Here is a 16,365-nt window from a genome sequence, read left to right on the forward strand (position 1 = left end):
TTAATAAAACTTTTAAATTATTGACTGTGTTTATGAAAATATGAAATCTTATCCATTCATTGGATAAATCCAACCCACTGATAAAATTAAATTTTATAATGACATGTCTAGGTAATATCCACTCACGTGTCTTTATATAAATAAAAAACAATTTACGACATGAATTAAAAAATAAAAAATAACATTCCTTACAATTTAAAAATTAAGAGATATAATTTAAGAAATTTAGCGTAAAAAATTAAAAAGAAGTTTATAGAATATTGATTGAAAAATATAAAAAATTAATAAAAATATTAATTTATACAGTGAAATTAAGCTGAAAATAGTGTGACATATAGTTTATAATCTTTAAACACCTACCAGTTAAAAGAATAAAATACAATTAATAGAAACAAATATTCCATTATCCAAAAAGAGAAAAGAAAAGAAAAAAAAAAAAAGTCATGGTCCAACCTCACACTCACAAGTCACCCGCCATACTTTTATTTATTTATTTATTTATTATGTTCACTGTCAAGAAAGAACAAAGGAAGAAAGGAAAAAAAAAAAAAAAAAAAAAAAAAAATATATATATATATATATATAAAATAAAATCAAAGAAAGAAAAAGGAAAGCTGGAGAGGCACAGAAGACATGGAATGTCCATCTTGATCCCACAGACTTCTCCTTCCTTCTTTCTCTTCCACATAAAGGCGCAGTTTGCGCAGTATTTCCATTGTCGTCGTGATAATCTTCTCATTTTTCTTCTTCTTCGTCTTCTTTTTCTTCTTCTTATTCAGCTGTAATGAAATTCGAAGAGCAGAACCTGAAGCATCAGTCTGAACAGAGGTGCAGGAATATTGAGTTCGATACAATCGATCACCATCGCAGTATTTCGTCGCTGGTTGAATGCGAAGACTGCGAGAGGGATGGTGACGGCCTCTATATCCCTCCTCTCAACTTTTCCATGGTTGATAATGGCATTTTCCGCTCCGGCTTCCCTGACTCTGCTAACTTCTCCTTCCTCCAAACCCTAGGTCTCCGTTCCATTATGTATGTATGTTCTTTCGTTTGGATAGTACTCATAGTATTTTCATTTCCAGTGTTTTTGTTCTGCTTGTTTACGGTTCAGTATCTATGTTTTGACTTTGTGTGATGAACGGATTAATGATCTTGCATCGACTCATGGATGCAGATGTTTATGTCCGGAGCCGTATCCGGAACACAACATGGAGTTCCTCAAGTCGAACGGGATTAGATTGTATCAATTTGGAATTGAAAGCTATAAGGTGCGTTTTCGTTCATTTTTGGAGTCTCCTTTACTTATTAGAACCGCTGATGTTTTAAGTTAAATTGTCTTAGTTAACGACTCGACGTAATAATTTTTATATTTGGATTAGGAAATTACCGTGTTAATGTAGATGTTCACCCTGTACGTTATAGCACGTATTTTAAATTGTGGAACATTACCGGAGAACGCATGAGCAATTTGGCATGGAATTGTTTATCACGTAATCAGGTTTTCTTTTATAATTATGAAGTTCGAATAGTTAATGATTTTGCATCGTCGAGTATGAAAGAAGTTTATAAGCTTCCAAGAAGGCAGAAGTCTGGATGTCTTGGGCGTTGCAGGCTCTTCAGACTGATATTTGTTTTGAATTTCTGCATGATCTCGATATTATGCTTTAGTCCTCGAATTGCTGTTATGTAGAATATCTGTTTGAAGGATAAGTTATGGCGTGTATCAGTGGAAATTTTTGCTAATATTTATGTCTGCTACTCGCACTGCAATGTTGTTACAATTATATATACTACCTGTGAAAACTTGATCACTGAAGAGGTTGTAATTGCGGGAATTGTGCTCATCCAAGAATTGGTATAAAATAAGATTGAATTTTTTTTAGGTCTCAGTCCCTTGAAGTTGAGATGCAATAAGGAGAAATCCGTTGTGCTTGAAATAATGGAACGTGATACCAGTCCTTCACCTCTGCATCTGCAGACGAACGTTTAATCTAATCAACACTTGATAATAGATACAGCTTTACGGAGATTGATATTTGGAATTTGAAAATATTGATTACTTAACAAAGTTGCCGTGGGATATCTTTTGAGGATTCGGAGATTGATATACGCCCGCATGCACGAAATCTATCATTGAGCTACTAGACCGTTAGTGTAAACATGTGATTTGAAACATAAAACTAATTTTCTCAGCCAATAGAAGATACCCGATTTGATCCGCCTGTGTTACTATCTGTATCATATGTTCAGGAAATTAATTTCCAGCGATATCATGTGATATTAGGTTCAATTACATTGATTACCGAGTATAATATGTTCTTAAGTTTTAGGAAACTTGAGGGTTTTGGTAATCCTTTTCCGTTTCTCTGTTGATTCGAATATCTACTTCATTAGATCCTTGTAAGCCGTAACTCCACTACTCTGTCAGTGAACTTTGTTTTCATCCTTGCTATATCAGTGGCTCACTGCTCCATTTTTTTTTTCCAATGCTCAATATTTATACCCCGGTATGGATGCTTGATTTATGGTCTCTGTAAGTGGTACTATGATGCTATGGTTTTGTTCTAGTTGAAATGAGAATTCGCAGTGATATATGCCTGACTGTGCCAGATTTCATAGTACTACCGTTACAGTTATCTGACGTTGATATTAATATTTGTGTATTCAGGAGCCATTCGTGAACATTCCGGATGATATGATTCGTGAAGCACTAAAAGTTGTCCTTGGTACCACTGAATATCATCTTAAAACTGATTGACTAGGTATTATTTTGTGAAGATTGTTGTTATCTGATTAGGTTAATTTTCTCAATGCAGACGATAGGAATCACCCAGTTCTCATACATTGCAAAAGAGGAAAGGTAATCACCGTTTCCCCCCTATGCTTCCTTCCCACGAATCCAAGCTCACTACTCTCTTATCTATAAATTCTTCTCTCTGTCCAGCATCGAACAGGTTGTCTTGTGGGATGCCTTAGAAAATTGCAGAGGTGGTGCCTCACTTCTGTGTTTGATGAGTACCAGAGATTTGCAGCTGCAAAAGCAAGAATTTCAGACCAGAGGTTTATGGAGCTGTTTGATATCTCTGACTTTAAGCATCATCCCATGTTATTCTCATGCTCAAAGTGGTGAAAAATGATTACAGAGGGCAGATCTTGTGCTGGAATAAAATGGAAAAGACAGTACTTCCCTGAAATCCTTCTAAGTAATTTAGAGATTTTTCTTTTTTGCATTTTTCCTTAGGGATAATGACGAATGTTTTCATGTGTACACCTCAGAGTATTCTATACCCTTACACCTGCCTGCACTCTTTCTGAATCACCCTGTTTGGTTTGCAAGATTTCTTTGGTGGACCTAGGGCAGTACAAACCTTCAAGCACCTTACAGTTCATATTAAAAGTTCTCAATCTTCATCACCCTGAAGTTATTCCTTCCCTAAATTATTATAAAAAGCAAGGCACAACTAGAGAGGCATGGCCCTTGTCTGTATTCTTTTGGATATGAATACTCTTTGCATGTGAAAAGAACTATAATGTGCATGCATTTAGTGTAATGTTTGATTTGTTTGGACCAATAAAATGGCAGTAACAATTTTCAGCTGTTTGATCATTCATCTCTGTCCCTGGTTTCTTCGAAGCCAAAGCTCGAAGCCCGAAGCTCAGTGGAAAAAGCAATCAATCAAAGGTACTTTATGCACCCTATCAGCTAATAATTCATAATTCTCGTTTTAGTTTCTTATGGAACTCTTGTCGGATTCATTCAGTGTATTGGAAACTGTATTTCACCATATGAAATTATTATTACGGACATCAGTGAACTCTTGATAAATGATTGGAGGACCATCTCCTTAATCTTTATGGCTTAATTTAGGTCCATTTAGAGGGAATGACTAGAAATTCCATTCCCATATGGACTGGACTTCATTTTTCGAGGTTGCTACTGTTTGTGATCACGGGCAATGATTGCATACTCGGTAGTGTTGATGGATTTGTATTCCGAAAGAAGCGAGAAGAAAGAAAAGCAAAGATTCTTGATTGAGTGAAAGAAAAGATTCATAATGATTACTGGTTTCTTATTGTTTGTCTTTTGTTTCTCTCAAGCCCCTTGGCATATTCGGGGTTAAAGTCAGCTTAAGTGAGGTCGGATCAAATGTTGATCCCACTAAAATTGCTCATATCGACCGATTATCCCAAATTCATTGATAACCAATGATTTTGATTGTCCATGTATATAGAATTACTAGGTCATTAAATCCTTTAATTTTATGTCCAATACAAATATAAAATTTTAATTTTGTGTATTTTGATAATTTTGTAATTCTTAAACCTACTAAATTTAAGATTAAAAGATTAAAATTGTAGGATTTGTATGACACAAAATTGAAATCCTACTAGGTATTTAAAAAAAAATATCAAGAACTAGGCGATTGAAAATTGTGGGACTAACCATTTTATTTGTAGACTTTATATTACATCATTCTGTTCTCATTTCAAATAGCCTGCATTATTGATATTAAACTTAATACCAAAAAAAAAAAAAAAAAAAAAAAAAAAAAAAANTTTCACACGTATAATAACGAATTTAAGGGTTGTTCTAAAAGTTAAAATTTGTGAAATATTTTAAAATATAGTTCTAGAAATGTTTTGGATTTGGATTGTTCTATGTTAAGATTTTAAATGAAATATCTATGTAGAACACAAATTAATAGCCATGTTTATTTTATGAATTTAGTTTTTTTTAATAATAAAATTTGTGTGCTGAGTAGTTTCATTTACGTTTGGTATGTATAAAAGATATAGGTATGAGAATGTGAAAATATGAGAGGAAAATTTTGGGTTATAATTAATTAAAAAAATTAATCATGGATGCACCAAATTCATTTAAAACTATATATATAGAGGAAATATTAGACTAAATGTGGAAGAAAGGGTATTATCGTAAAAAAAATTCTTAAATAAAATTTCTGATGATACTTAGGCCCAATAGTCTCAGCCCACCGGCCCAGGAGCACATCTATATATATATATATATGAATTTTCTTATTTCAAAAAATAGAAACTAGTTTCCTCCTCTCAGGAGTCGGAAATCAGAAGTATTTGAACCCTAATTTCTAGTAAATCGGACGAGATTGAAGGATGTCGGGGGTCACAAACACGCAGCAGGAGGAAGACAAGAAGCCTAACGATCAATCGGCGCATATCAATCTGAAGGTCAAAGGCCAGGTTGGTTTCCTTCTCGAGAAATTAAGTTTATGCTTGAAGGTTTTAATGCTGCTGATATTTCTCTCATATGTTCGTAGTCTCTTGATGTTTTCTGGCTTTTTCCTTCTCTTTTCTCGCTCTTTCTACTATCGAATTGCTTTTGGGTGTTACCGAAAGTTGAATCCCGAAAATGGAACTTTTTTTGTTCATCTTTCCCTCTCAGAATCTAGCAAAAGTCAATTAAGTGATAGATGGAATTGTAGTTTCCATTTTTTGTGTAATAGTTAACAAAATTCATGTCATAGCTTTGATTGATCTTTTTGGCAAAGACTTCGTAGCTGCATGCTGTTATAAACTACTATCTGGGATACTGGGAGTGAATTTTACATAGCCGCTGGTCTTCCTGTCCTGTCCTAGATAAGCTAGTGATTTTTTGATATTCTTCTAATATACTTTTCATTGGGATGGACTCATCACTTGTGCATCGAATATCTGCTCGATTGTTGCCTTGCTGAGCATTGGCTGCACATTTACATTTTTGATCTTTCAAACTGCACTGTTGGGATATTTATCTATGCATGAGTACTAAAGCATTTGTGGGGTTCCTTTAAGCTTCAATGAGTTGGAGTTTCTCAAAATTCTTTCACTCTATGGTCTCCGTTGTGAGTAATGGTACAAATTATAGTGATTTGATTGGAGGACCGGTTTAATCTATCTATTGAGTTAATTTCTCAGTTTCTTTTCTGTTCTTTGTTTCACTTCAGCTTGTACTGTTTCCTTTCTCCTTCATTCTTCTTTATCAAGTTGATTATTACATCAATTCGTTCTTAATCAATTTTTGTTAGAAATATTTTTCTTGATCTTCCTATAGTGGGATGGATTCCTTGTTGCATTGTTTCACTTTTCTCCATAAAAGTTAATTTTTTGTACCAAAGAAGTATGTTCTGAATCTTTGATTTCCTATAGGATGGGAACGAGGTGTTCTTCAGGATTAAAAGGAGCACTCAGCTGAAGAAACTAATGAATGCTTACTGTGATCGACAATCTGTGGATCTGAACTCCATTGCTTTTCTATTCGATGGTCGTCGTCTTCGAGCAGAGCAGACCCCGGACGAGGTATCCCTTTCTCTAATCTAAGCACAATTAGATACCCTAGTATGGAATTTCATGAATTTTTAGTAAAATCATGTAATTTTTCCCAGCTAGAGATGGAGGATGGGGATGAGATCGATGCAATGTTGCACCAAACAGGTGGATCGAGTGGTTGATATGGGATACGTGGTCCTTTAGTATCTGTATTCTGATTGAAAAAGGAAAATGTGGGTCATTTAGATTCTTGCAGGTGGTTTATATTAGGTGTAGATTCTGGAAAGACTTCCCAAAGTTTATGCTTTATGTTGTGGCTTGGCTCGTTGTATGGATTGAACGCTCTGCTTATTTGCTAAGTTAATTACAATGTACCTTCCTGGTTTCCTCCTCATATATATATATATATATATGTATATATAGATATATACCAAACCCACTTGGAAGATTTTGAAAATGGTTTAGTCTCTCGTCGTGAATCCAACGCAATTGATAGAAAAAAGTGTTGGGAATTTCTAATATCCTTTGGAATTTGGATTTTATAATATTCGAATTGTTTTTTTTTTATTATTCTCTGATACTTGTAAATAGTGGGAATCGAATTAGATGTTTTGTATTATTTAATTAATTCAGGGGTTTTTAATTAAAAAATGTTGGGTACATTAAGGCTAATTATAGCTTGTTTATCATATTAAAATGTTTAGATATCCTAAAGGTGGGCCTTCTGATAGTCAAAGCCCAGTAAAAGTGAGGCCCAAATTGCCATAGAAAGCCCATTTGTCTATTAGGGTTTGTGTTTGACGTCTATAAAATCTGACCGTCATCTTCCCCATTTGTCTATTCTGATTCAATCTGCTTTCTTAGCTTCAGTCTTCTTGGATTCATAAGCAAGGTATTTTATTATTGTTTTTATTTTATTTTATTTATTTTAGTCTTGAGTTTATATCCCAATGAGGAAATCCTGGAAATTGCAAGTGCCGTATGACACTTAGTGAATGATATGAAATGGATATCTGAGGGATTCTTCTTCTTCTTCGTCGTGCCGACTCTCCACCACGGGTGACTGAAAGAAGGCTTACCGGCGACACCATTACCGGAAAACCTACGTAGCCGATCTCCCCATCTCTAATGTCAATTATTTCGAAACTAAATCCCGATTTAATTGGTTTAGGTTAGTCCGATCAGTGAGGGCAAAATGGTCAATTTGCATAATGTTTTTTATTAAATAATTAAAAATTATTTAGCAACAAATATTCCACCCCATTACCAACGTGGCATCCTCCTCCACAGTATCCGATTCCACGGAAACTAAAAGCAAAAGTGGGATACCCGGATTAACCTTTATATATATATATATATATATATATATATATATATTCTTTAAAAAATGCTTTCAAATTCAATTCTATTGATCATCTAACTTGACTATATAGCTGCCATCATTCTAGCGTTCATTTTTATTCCTCGCAAGACAAGAATCTCATTTTTTTTTAAGATGGAAGAAGTGAGAAAATTTGAGCATTTGAGCTTACTTAGATAGTTTATGGGTATTAATTTGTGAAAGTTAAAAGAGTTTATTGAATTTTGGACCATAGAAGAATTGAAAATGGTAAGCTGGCCCGTATGCAGCTAGATTCTCCATAAAAATACCACATTATAAGAAACCATAAAAAAAAACTAAATGGGAAACTTTATGCGGGACAAATTCCATCCCCACACATTCACACATTTTAAGTTGAAATCTCTCCCTCTCTCCCCAAACTGAATAGAAAATTAGGCCAAGTTTTAAACCCAAAATTTTGATGTTAAGCTATGCCTGTGCTTGCAATATATAAGTAACTCGATCCCCACGAAGTCGGTCCAAGTGGTCGAGGACGAGCAAAGGAAGGAAAGGAATATGAAAATTTGATTAAAATCAATTGAATAAACATATGCACTGGATTTCTTTAAAACTATATATAGGGGAAACATTATATTAAATGTGGTTTTAAGTCATTACCAAAAAGGGTACTTTCGTAAAACAATATAAATGATTTTTTATTTTTATTTTTTATTTATAAAAAATTTATGTTGATAGTGAGGTCCATAGATGAGTTATTGGGCCAATAGTCTGAGCCCATTGGCCCACTGTATATGATTTCTTTTTTTTTAAAAAGGAAATACTTATTTCCTCTTTTCAGGAGTCGGGGAAATCAGAAGGATTTGAACCCTAATTTCTGGCAAATCCGCAGATTGAACAATGTCGGGGGTCACGAACACGCAGCAGGAGGAGGACAAAAAGCCCAACGATCAATCGGCGCATATCAATCTGAAGGTCAAAGGCCAGGTTGGTTGGTTTCTTTCTGGAGGAATTAAGTTCATGCTTGAAGGTTTTAATGCTGATATTTCTTCAATGTGTTTGTTGTCTCTTGATGCTTTCTGGCTTTTGCCTTCTCTTTTCTCTCTCTTTCTACTATTGAATCGCTTTTTGGTTGTTACGGAAAATTGAATCCCGAAAATGAAAAAAAAAAAAATTCATCTAATTATGTTTTGTTTTTTGTTTTTTTGTTTTTTTTTTTTTTTCCCTTCGAAACTCTCTCTCAGAATCAGCCAAGTCAATTAATTGATAGGTGGAATTATAGTTTCCATTTGTTTTTGTAATATTTGCAGTTTTGGTCGCATTCAGACTGTTCCATTTTTCTTTTTGTTTGTTATACTCACTCTGGGTAACAAAATCCTGTCGTAGCTTTGATTGTTCTTTTGGCGAAGACTTCGTAGGTGCCATGCTGCTAAAGTACTTCTGGGTTACTTGGGAATGAATTTTACATAGATGATCAAGACCGAGTGCTGGTCCTCCTGTCCTGTCCTTGATAATCTATTGATTCTTTGATATTCTTCTAATATACTTTTCATCGGGATGGATTTGCCACTTGTGACCTGCTGGGTTGTGGCCTTGCCGAGTATTGACTGCACATTTACTTTTTTGATCTTTTAAACAGGGCTTTTGGGGTGTTTGTTTAGCTTGAATACATGAGCATTTGTGGGGTTTCTCTGAAATTTGGTTGTATTCTTTTGTTCATTTTGTTTGAATACATTACGAAATAGATTTTTTTCAATATCACTTCCAATGGCGTGGTTTTAATGTATTTTAAAGATTCATGTAAATGTGTTCTAAACCAAGCCTTAAAAAATAGAATGGATTTTCTAAGCTTCTATGAGTTGGGAGTTTCTCACAAATCTTTCACTATTTCAACGAAAGGATCAGTTGGGCCATTAAATTAAATAAGAATAGTGCTGTAAAGTCTGGCACATGTCTAAGCAGCAGAAGAATTAAGTCTATGAGCCATCTTAATAGTCAATACATACCATGGGAATGTACATCTGTGTGGTTTTAATTTTTTTTAAACCTTGAGAGGAATGCCGCTTTGTGGTCTTCGTTGTGATTATTGATACAAATGACAGTGAATTGAGTGGACAATCGGTTTAATCTATCTACTGAGTTATTCTTTTTTAATAAGGCTAGGAAGAGCAAGGAGATTGAAAGTGCTTGTGAATGCTTAGCTCCATTTTTCTGTCCCAAAATTTTCTATCTTGGAGTGATTGATCCAATGTATTCATCTTCATAGTTAATACATTCCATGGAAATAATTTTCTTGATCTTCCTATTGTGGGATTCCTTTTGTGGGCTTATTTTTAATATGCCTTATTGCATCGTTTCACTTTTCTCCATCAACAAAATTATGGGTTTGTATTTGTGAAAGACTAACCTCTTAATTCTGAAATTTTGATTTCCTATAGGATGGGAACGAGGTGTTCTTCAGGATTAAAAGGAGCACTCAGCTGAAGAAACTAATGAATGCTTACTGTGATCGACAATCTGTGGATCTGAACTCCATTGCTTTTCTATTCGATGGTCGTCGTCTTCGAGCAGAGCAAACTCCCGACGAGGTATCCCTTTCCCTGATATAAGCACCCCATTAGATACCCTAATATTAAAATTCATGAATTTTTAGTAAAAGCATGTAATTTTTACCAGCTAGAGATGGAGGATGGGGATGAGATTGATGCAATGTTGCACCAGACGGGTGGATCCAGTGGTTGAAGTACGTGGGGTGTTGGATATGCTCCTTTAGTATTAGTATTTTATGTGTGTCATAATTATCTGCTTAAGCCAGCAGACTTCTAATCCCTGATGTCAATATTATTATTATTATTATCTTCTCGTATCACTTGTTACTTGGGTGGTTGTATGGATTGAAAGCTTCAGCAGGAAGCATTAGTAGCACATTTGGGAAGTTAATTACAATGTACCAACCTGTTTTTTCCTCCTTCACTTTGAAAATGGTAGACCATTTTAATTTCATTTGAAAGCTTCAGCAGGAAGCATTACTAGATGATTTGGAATCGCGAATACCATTAATTCATTTGAACCACACAGAATGCTTCAAAAAAAATAAATGCTGATTCGATCTTTACTTTTATATTTCTTATAATATTTTTCATCAGACGATTCGCTTTTGAATAATATGTCAAAATACTTCAACGTTTCATTTTAAGTTCTTCGTATCACGTTTCGCTTTCGAATAATATGTCAAAATACTTGGAACGTCATGTCAAATAAAGTGGAGAGAAAACAATGTTCTCTCTTAAATTGCGATAACTTGCAGTTCGGGATTTGATTTCTTATTTAGACAGGAAATCCCTACCCGCGCGCTATATCTATATCTATATATATATATATATATATATATACATTCACAGTCAATAAAAAATCTTTTACCTTTGGAATATGCAAACTCTGTACACTAATTTTGCATGTTATTTACATCCGGTGATTTACAGCACATCATCTGGAAAGGAAACTAGAATTGATCTCAATTGGGAGGGACCAAAGGTACAAGACCATACAACTTAACCTAAACCTAAAAGATAGTTCAACTAATTCAGGCATATAATCTCTCGCTACCTTGATCTTCAGTAATTTGAACCCTCCAACCTCGTGTTGTTGTAGGGGAAAAAAAGAAAACTCATGCTACTTTGTATGGTATAGTTACGCTGCCTCCTCCGCTAAGATGTGCCTCGAGCCATGTCTTTCGATTAAAATGTACTAAGTATGCATGAGGGGTTTATTATCTTCTATGCGTCGTAATCATCTGCTTAAGCCAACAGACTTCTAATCCGTGTGAACCTTACGGTTTTCCAAGGACTGAACACAACAAAATCATCGAACAGGTTCAGGCGTTAGATCTCAGATTTCTCAAGGGCTTTAAAATTTTACTACAAACTACTCCAAGAACTATGGGAATAACCATTACACTACTTATTAGAAAGAATGAGATTGAAAACAACCTGTCCATATACCCTAGACAGACGTTGGGGCTTGTACATGCGTCTACTGCTGCTTGCTTCCTGCTCTGAGCCTCGCATTCGACCACATAATCTTTCAAAACATTCCTGAACATAATTATAGATGCTATTGCATCATGGAAGAAGTGATAAATTAGTGACACTTTCTTCTATTTACACAAAAAAATTGTGAATTATACTTAGCAAAACCTGAAGCCAACCTGAGCCGATGTCTGTTGCAGGCAGTGAAGAAGGCAACAAATCCATTTAAAATACTTCTAAGAGCTCTAAAAACCTGAAGCAAAAAAATCGCTACAGTAATCGAAAAGTTGGCACAGTATAACACGAGTAGTTATTGTTCGATGTATAGTACCTGAGAGAAGAGATCATTCCAAAGTGTACGCCAAATGGAGACCTCAGAAGTGGCAACTGTTACCTCTGAAACAGAAGCAACTTGAAAAACACTACAAAGAACTTGTTGTACGTCTCCGAACATCTCATAAATGCCGGTGCATATGTAAGTGACGAAACTAGCTAATGAAAGAATGGTTCTGATCGGAACATGTAGTATTTCTGAAATGATCCTCAATGCAGGAAGCAAAATCATTGTTACTGCAGAAAAAAGAAGGGGATTAGAAATGTAGTGAGAAAGATAAGGAATAAACAGGAAAAGCAGTATAAACTCACCACAGCTCCACAAGGTTGAGAAAATGAACCATATTGGCAAGAGCAACAACTCAACTGAGTCAACAACCATATCGCCACAAAAGTCTATCACATCCCAGATCACTGAAAAGAAGTTCCCAACAACTTCGATACAAGTATTACAAATAGGAAGAACGAATCCTAGAAGTTCCACGACCGGACTTGCCAACGGTTGAGCCAAAATTGCAAGAAAAGATCGTGCGGTACGTGAAATAGTAAGAAACCATGTAAGAGATTTCTCAAAATTATGTAAGAACAACATTGTTCCCAAGTATTTGATCCTTGATACCATCTCCCAATGCTCAATCCAATCAAAAAGGGGTCCACACAAACGTGACGCTGCTGCCTTCAAAAGCGGGACATTTTTGTATAAATCATAGAATCCTATGAGAACGGTGATAACCGATACCAGTACATACAAAGCTCTTGCAAAAGGGCACATCCACGGACGATAGACGTGACAAAACACAGGGTAAGATTGAAGGAAGATGACCCAAGATGGAAGACCAGCTTCTAACAAAGTGAGCAACCGTAGATCAGACATTATTACTTGCTTTAACTTAAATGGAAGGTCGCGATCATTGAACCTAAACAAAATTAATACATCTTTGTATTGTGTAGCCTCAACTACATCTTGACAATTAGCATCATAAATCTCTGAGACACTGGGGAAACCACTAGTCCTGGTCTCCATCTCATCCAGATTGGTATCATCTTCATTATCTGAGCCAATAAATCTTGTTACTTTTCTTCTCTTGTTAGGACCAGTAGGAGGAGGCGTCTGTAGTGTATTCGCACTGTCTTCTACAGTTGTAGAATGTAAGTTTAGTTCACCATCAGTGCACTCCAGAAGATCGTCATTAATGCAAAAGTTTTTGTAGGAGATAATCTCGTCCTCCATAATTGGAATGCTATTATTGAGGAAATTGTCTTCAATATCATCAAATTCATCTACAGCATCATAGAAAATTTCTCCTGAAAAATGGCATTGAAAATGAAATTGTGAAGTGGACACTTTCGAGACCATCGCTGGCGAACTGAAACATCTTAGTAGCCAGAGGAAAAGAAAGCAAAAGTGATTCCCGTAGTAGCGGCAAGCGAAATGGGAGCAGCCTAAACCGTGAAAATGGGGTTGTGGGATAGCAAGCTCAAGCAGGTAAGCCATCAGCTACTCAATAGTTTCAACCAAAGGACATGCTTAAATCATACAAGCGGATTGAACCAAATTCTACTATGCAGTTTCAAATATAAAAACTGGATAATAATCATGTTACATTTGTTGACGAACATTTGAAGGCAATACATAATTGATATAATCTAGAGACTCGAATAGAAAGAATTTGTTGAAGAAGACGAGGGATCGTGCTACCGATCCGCACACCATAGCCAGAACTATGTCAGTTGTTACAAAGGCTACAAATAACAATATGCTCAAAGCATTGCAAGATCATTATCAAACAAAGCACTTTGTAAATCATCCTAGATATAGTGAAGAATCAAGTGATCTAAAAATCAATGCAACCAGTGCACTGATCTAGCCTCCACACGTGAACAACAGAACGTACATACTTGCATTCATAGTATTATCTACGTCAGTATTAATTCGAAACACTAACATTACCTGTGACTGATTCCAAATAACTCTTCAACAGTTGCTCATCCGAGGGTGAACCCAAGAACCAAGAAGATACGCTCCCCGCAGCATGAGATATGCAATCAAATTCCCATCGTTGCATATATTTAGACTCTACGGCCAGAGAGGTATCCGTCTGCAGGTGAGATGAAAATGATTGAGCACAGACAACTACAAGACAGCAAACCGACGAAGCAGGTGGAAGGGTTGGTACCTGAAGCTCATTTAAGTAGTTTATACCTCTAACATTGCTCCATGAAACTTCAAAAACAATAAAACCATACAATGTGCAATGCAGTTCATTGTTTAGGATAAAAGATTTTCGAAGGTTCTCCACAGGAGGCATAGGAAGAAGAAGAAGTTTCTTATGAGACAGGGTCACTGCATTGATCAATGAGAACCACAAACACTTCTTTTTCTTAGTAATTTTGGGTCTCTGATAAGCAACTCGTTTACTATTTCTATCCCTCCGTACTTTCCTGTTTGCAAAAGGAGAGAGCCTCGACTGAAAAATAGAAAGGTAACTTAGTCTGAGTATCAGAAAATTGATAAACAAAGTTTTAACAGGATTGAATTTGATACAAACCTTCGTAACCATCAGTTGCCACAACCGAGCAGGCCGCGAACCAAATTCTCTCAACCATGGCCGATTGTCCACCAAAATTAAGAATTTTTTACTCTCATGCGCCACGAAGAGGTTAAGATCAGAGAGATATGACTGCAAGTCGCTGAATTGATGAAAAACAGTTGAACATTGAACAAATATACTATGCACCAACCATTGAAATCGGCTACCGAAACTCATCTAAAAATTCATCAATACGATTAGAAATACAGTCAAAGCATTGCAATTACACAGGAATCCTTCAAATTATTACGAATATCAAACAAGTTGAACGCGAATTCATTTCAACGAATACAAAAAGAACAGACAAACCCAACATTCATCTTCAAAAAGTGAAAATGAGAAAAAGAAACCTCAACAACAATCATATAAACGAATAGAGAAACTCTTCACGAAAAGGAATTAATCCAAAGGAAGAAAAAGCATACCCGATTTGCAAATTGGTGAGAGGAAATACACAACGATCATCATCAACATTCCCCATCATCAACAATTACAGCTTTGAGAAACGACACCGAAATCGGAAAAACGCATACACGCAACCGACGCATGTTAATACAAAGACAAGAATTAATTAATAACCAAGACAAGGCAGGGGAGATTCCATAACGAAACAAAACAATCACCGCCAAATTTCATCCCCCAAAATGCAAGGCGCTCACTCGTAAACACGAAGAGGGCAAAAGGAAATTCAATTCACCGAATACGATGAGGATTGGGAAAAGAAATCTCAAGAAATCTCAAGAATTGCTTGGGTTGGAAGGCGAGAAGAGAACATGTCCGGGGTGAAGCCAGAAGCGTGGCATATATTGTCATCTAAACGAAGTTTGAAGGAGAAAAGGGGTTCGTCTGCCTCTTCCCGCCATTAGAGAACACAAGAAGGAAGAGAGAGAAAACCAGAGATCTCGGAGAAGAAGCAGTCGGAGGAGAGAGGGTAGGTCGTCTGGCCATGGAAGTTCACCGCGTTGATCGGGTGCGGACAAATGTAGCGGTTGCTTCCTGCAACCAACACGCCATGTGAACTCTATTTTTAGTTATATGAAAGAGTCTCTGGGTCAATCTTCCAACATATTTCCGATATAATATCTTCTATTTATTTTTTTATAAATTTTTTAAATATTAATTTTTTATAATATAAAATTATTCAACATGCCTTACTTAAATCATATATTATTAATTAATATATTTAAAGTTCAAACTAAGTTAACTAAAAAAATTAATGAATAATTTTTTTTAATGTATAATTCTAAAACTTAACCAAAGTTATTGTTTAACTAATATTTTAATTCCTACCAACCAGAGAAATTATTTATATTTAAAATGATTGTTAATGTTATAATAAACCTATTTTTTTAATATAATAATCAAATAAATGAGACAAAAACTTTATTTTTTTTTCTTTTTCCACTTTTTATTAAAAAGCAAATAGAAAATATAATAATATATAATAATAATAGATAAGGAGAGGATGCGCACCCCAATACCGGGTCCCGCTGTCCAGCAGGAGAACCAATCATCACAAGCGGGACCCACTGGCAAAGAAAAAGCTGACGTGGCTTTATTAGGCAGTGAAATCGAGCGCCAAAGGTCATGTCCACGTGGAAGTTAAAATGATGAGGTGTAAATTGAGAAGTTTTGGGTTTTGTTAGTATGCGATAGATGTAGAGAATCGCGGTGCATGTGGGCCCAACAGACGAAATTGAATGTTTTTATTTATTTATTTATTTATTATTCTAATAATAAATAAATAATTAAGTGTTTTGGTTTGATTTGTTGCAAAATATCTTCGGAA

General features: G+C 35.4%; 4 protein-coding genes across 6 annotated transcripts; 3 read left to right on the forward strand and 1 right to left on the reverse strand.

Moving 5' to 3' along the window:
* Nucleotides 1–593: 593 nt before the first annotated feature.
* LOC111777677 (probable tyrosine-protein phosphatase At1g05000) lies at nucleotides 594–3,807 on the forward strand. Its single transcript, XM_023657384.1, has 5 exons — nucleotides 594–1,032; nucleotides 1,175–1,268; nucleotides 2,669–2,726; nucleotides 2,817–2,860; nucleotides 2,945–3,807. Exons 1-5 carry the CDS (start codon nucleotides 785–787, stop codon nucleotides 3,128–3,130), a joined length of 630 nt encoding a protein of 209 aa, XP_023513152.1. The 5' UTR covers nucleotides 594–784; the 3' UTR covers nucleotides 3,131–3,807.
* A 1,232-nt stretch (nucleotides 3,808–5,039) lies between these two features.
* Nucleotides 5,040–6,679, forward strand: LOC111776876 (small ubiquitin-related modifier 1). The gene is made up of 3 exons (XM_023656270.1): nucleotides 5,040–5,220; nucleotides 6,166–6,315; nucleotides 6,402–6,679. Exons 1-3 carry the CDS (start codon nucleotides 5,134–5,136, stop codon nucleotides 6,465–6,467), a joined length of 303 nt encoding a protein of 100 aa, XP_023512038.1. The 5' UTR covers nucleotides 5,040–5,133; the 3' UTR covers nucleotides 6,468–6,679.
* A 430-nt stretch (nucleotides 6,680–7,109) lies between these two features.
* On the forward strand, nucleotides 7,110–10,597 carry LOC111777886 (small ubiquitin-related modifier 1). Its single transcript, XM_023657616.1, has 4 exons — nucleotides 7,110–7,177; nucleotides 8,466–8,611; nucleotides 10,063–10,212; nucleotides 10,301–10,597. The coding sequence occupies exons 2-4, from the start codon at nucleotides 8,525–8,527 to the stop codon at nucleotides 10,364–10,366; spliced, it is 303 nt and encodes a 100-aa protein (XP_023513384.1). The 5' UTR covers nucleotides 7,110–7,177; nucleotides 8,466–8,524; the 3' UTR covers nucleotides 10,367–10,597.
* A 427-nt stretch (nucleotides 10,598–11,024) lies between these two features.
* On the reverse strand, nucleotides 11,025–15,622 carry LOC111777588. Of its 3 annotated transcripts, none has more exons than XM_023657251.1 (9): nucleotides 15,002–15,622; nucleotides 14,535–14,676; nucleotides 14,163–14,453; nucleotides 13,937–14,084; nucleotides 12,298–13,290; nucleotides 11,984–12,222; nucleotides 11,832–11,905; nucleotides 11,614–11,737; nucleotides 11,025–11,470 (listed from the first exon to the last, which is right to left on the reverse strand). In XM_023657251.1, exons 1-9 carry the CDS (start codon nucleotides 15,058–15,060, stop codon nucleotides 11,438–11,440), a joined length of 2,103 nt encoding a protein of 700 aa, XP_023513019.1. In that variant the 5' UTR covers nucleotides 15,061–15,622; the 3' UTR covers nucleotides 11,025–11,437. The 3 variants fall into 3 exon arrangements, with proteins under 3 accessions (XP_023513019.1, XP_023513017.1, XP_023513018.1); XM_023657249.1 differs by having other exon boundaries at nucleotides 14,535–14,753; XM_023657250.1 differs by lacking the exon at nucleotides 15,002–15,622 and having other exon boundaries at nucleotides 14,535–14,993.
* Nucleotides 15,623–16,365: the final 743 nt, after the last annotated feature.

The sequence above is a fragment of the Cucurbita pepo genome, chromosome LG16, assembly GCF_002806865.2.
Source record: "Cucurbita pepo subsp. pepo cultivar mu-cu-16 chromosome LG16, ASM280686v2, whole genome shotgun sequence".
In the NCBI taxonomy this organism is placed as follows: domain Eukaryota; kingdom Viridiplantae; phylum Streptophyta; class Magnoliopsida; order Cucurbitales; family Cucurbitaceae; genus Cucurbita; species Cucurbita pepo.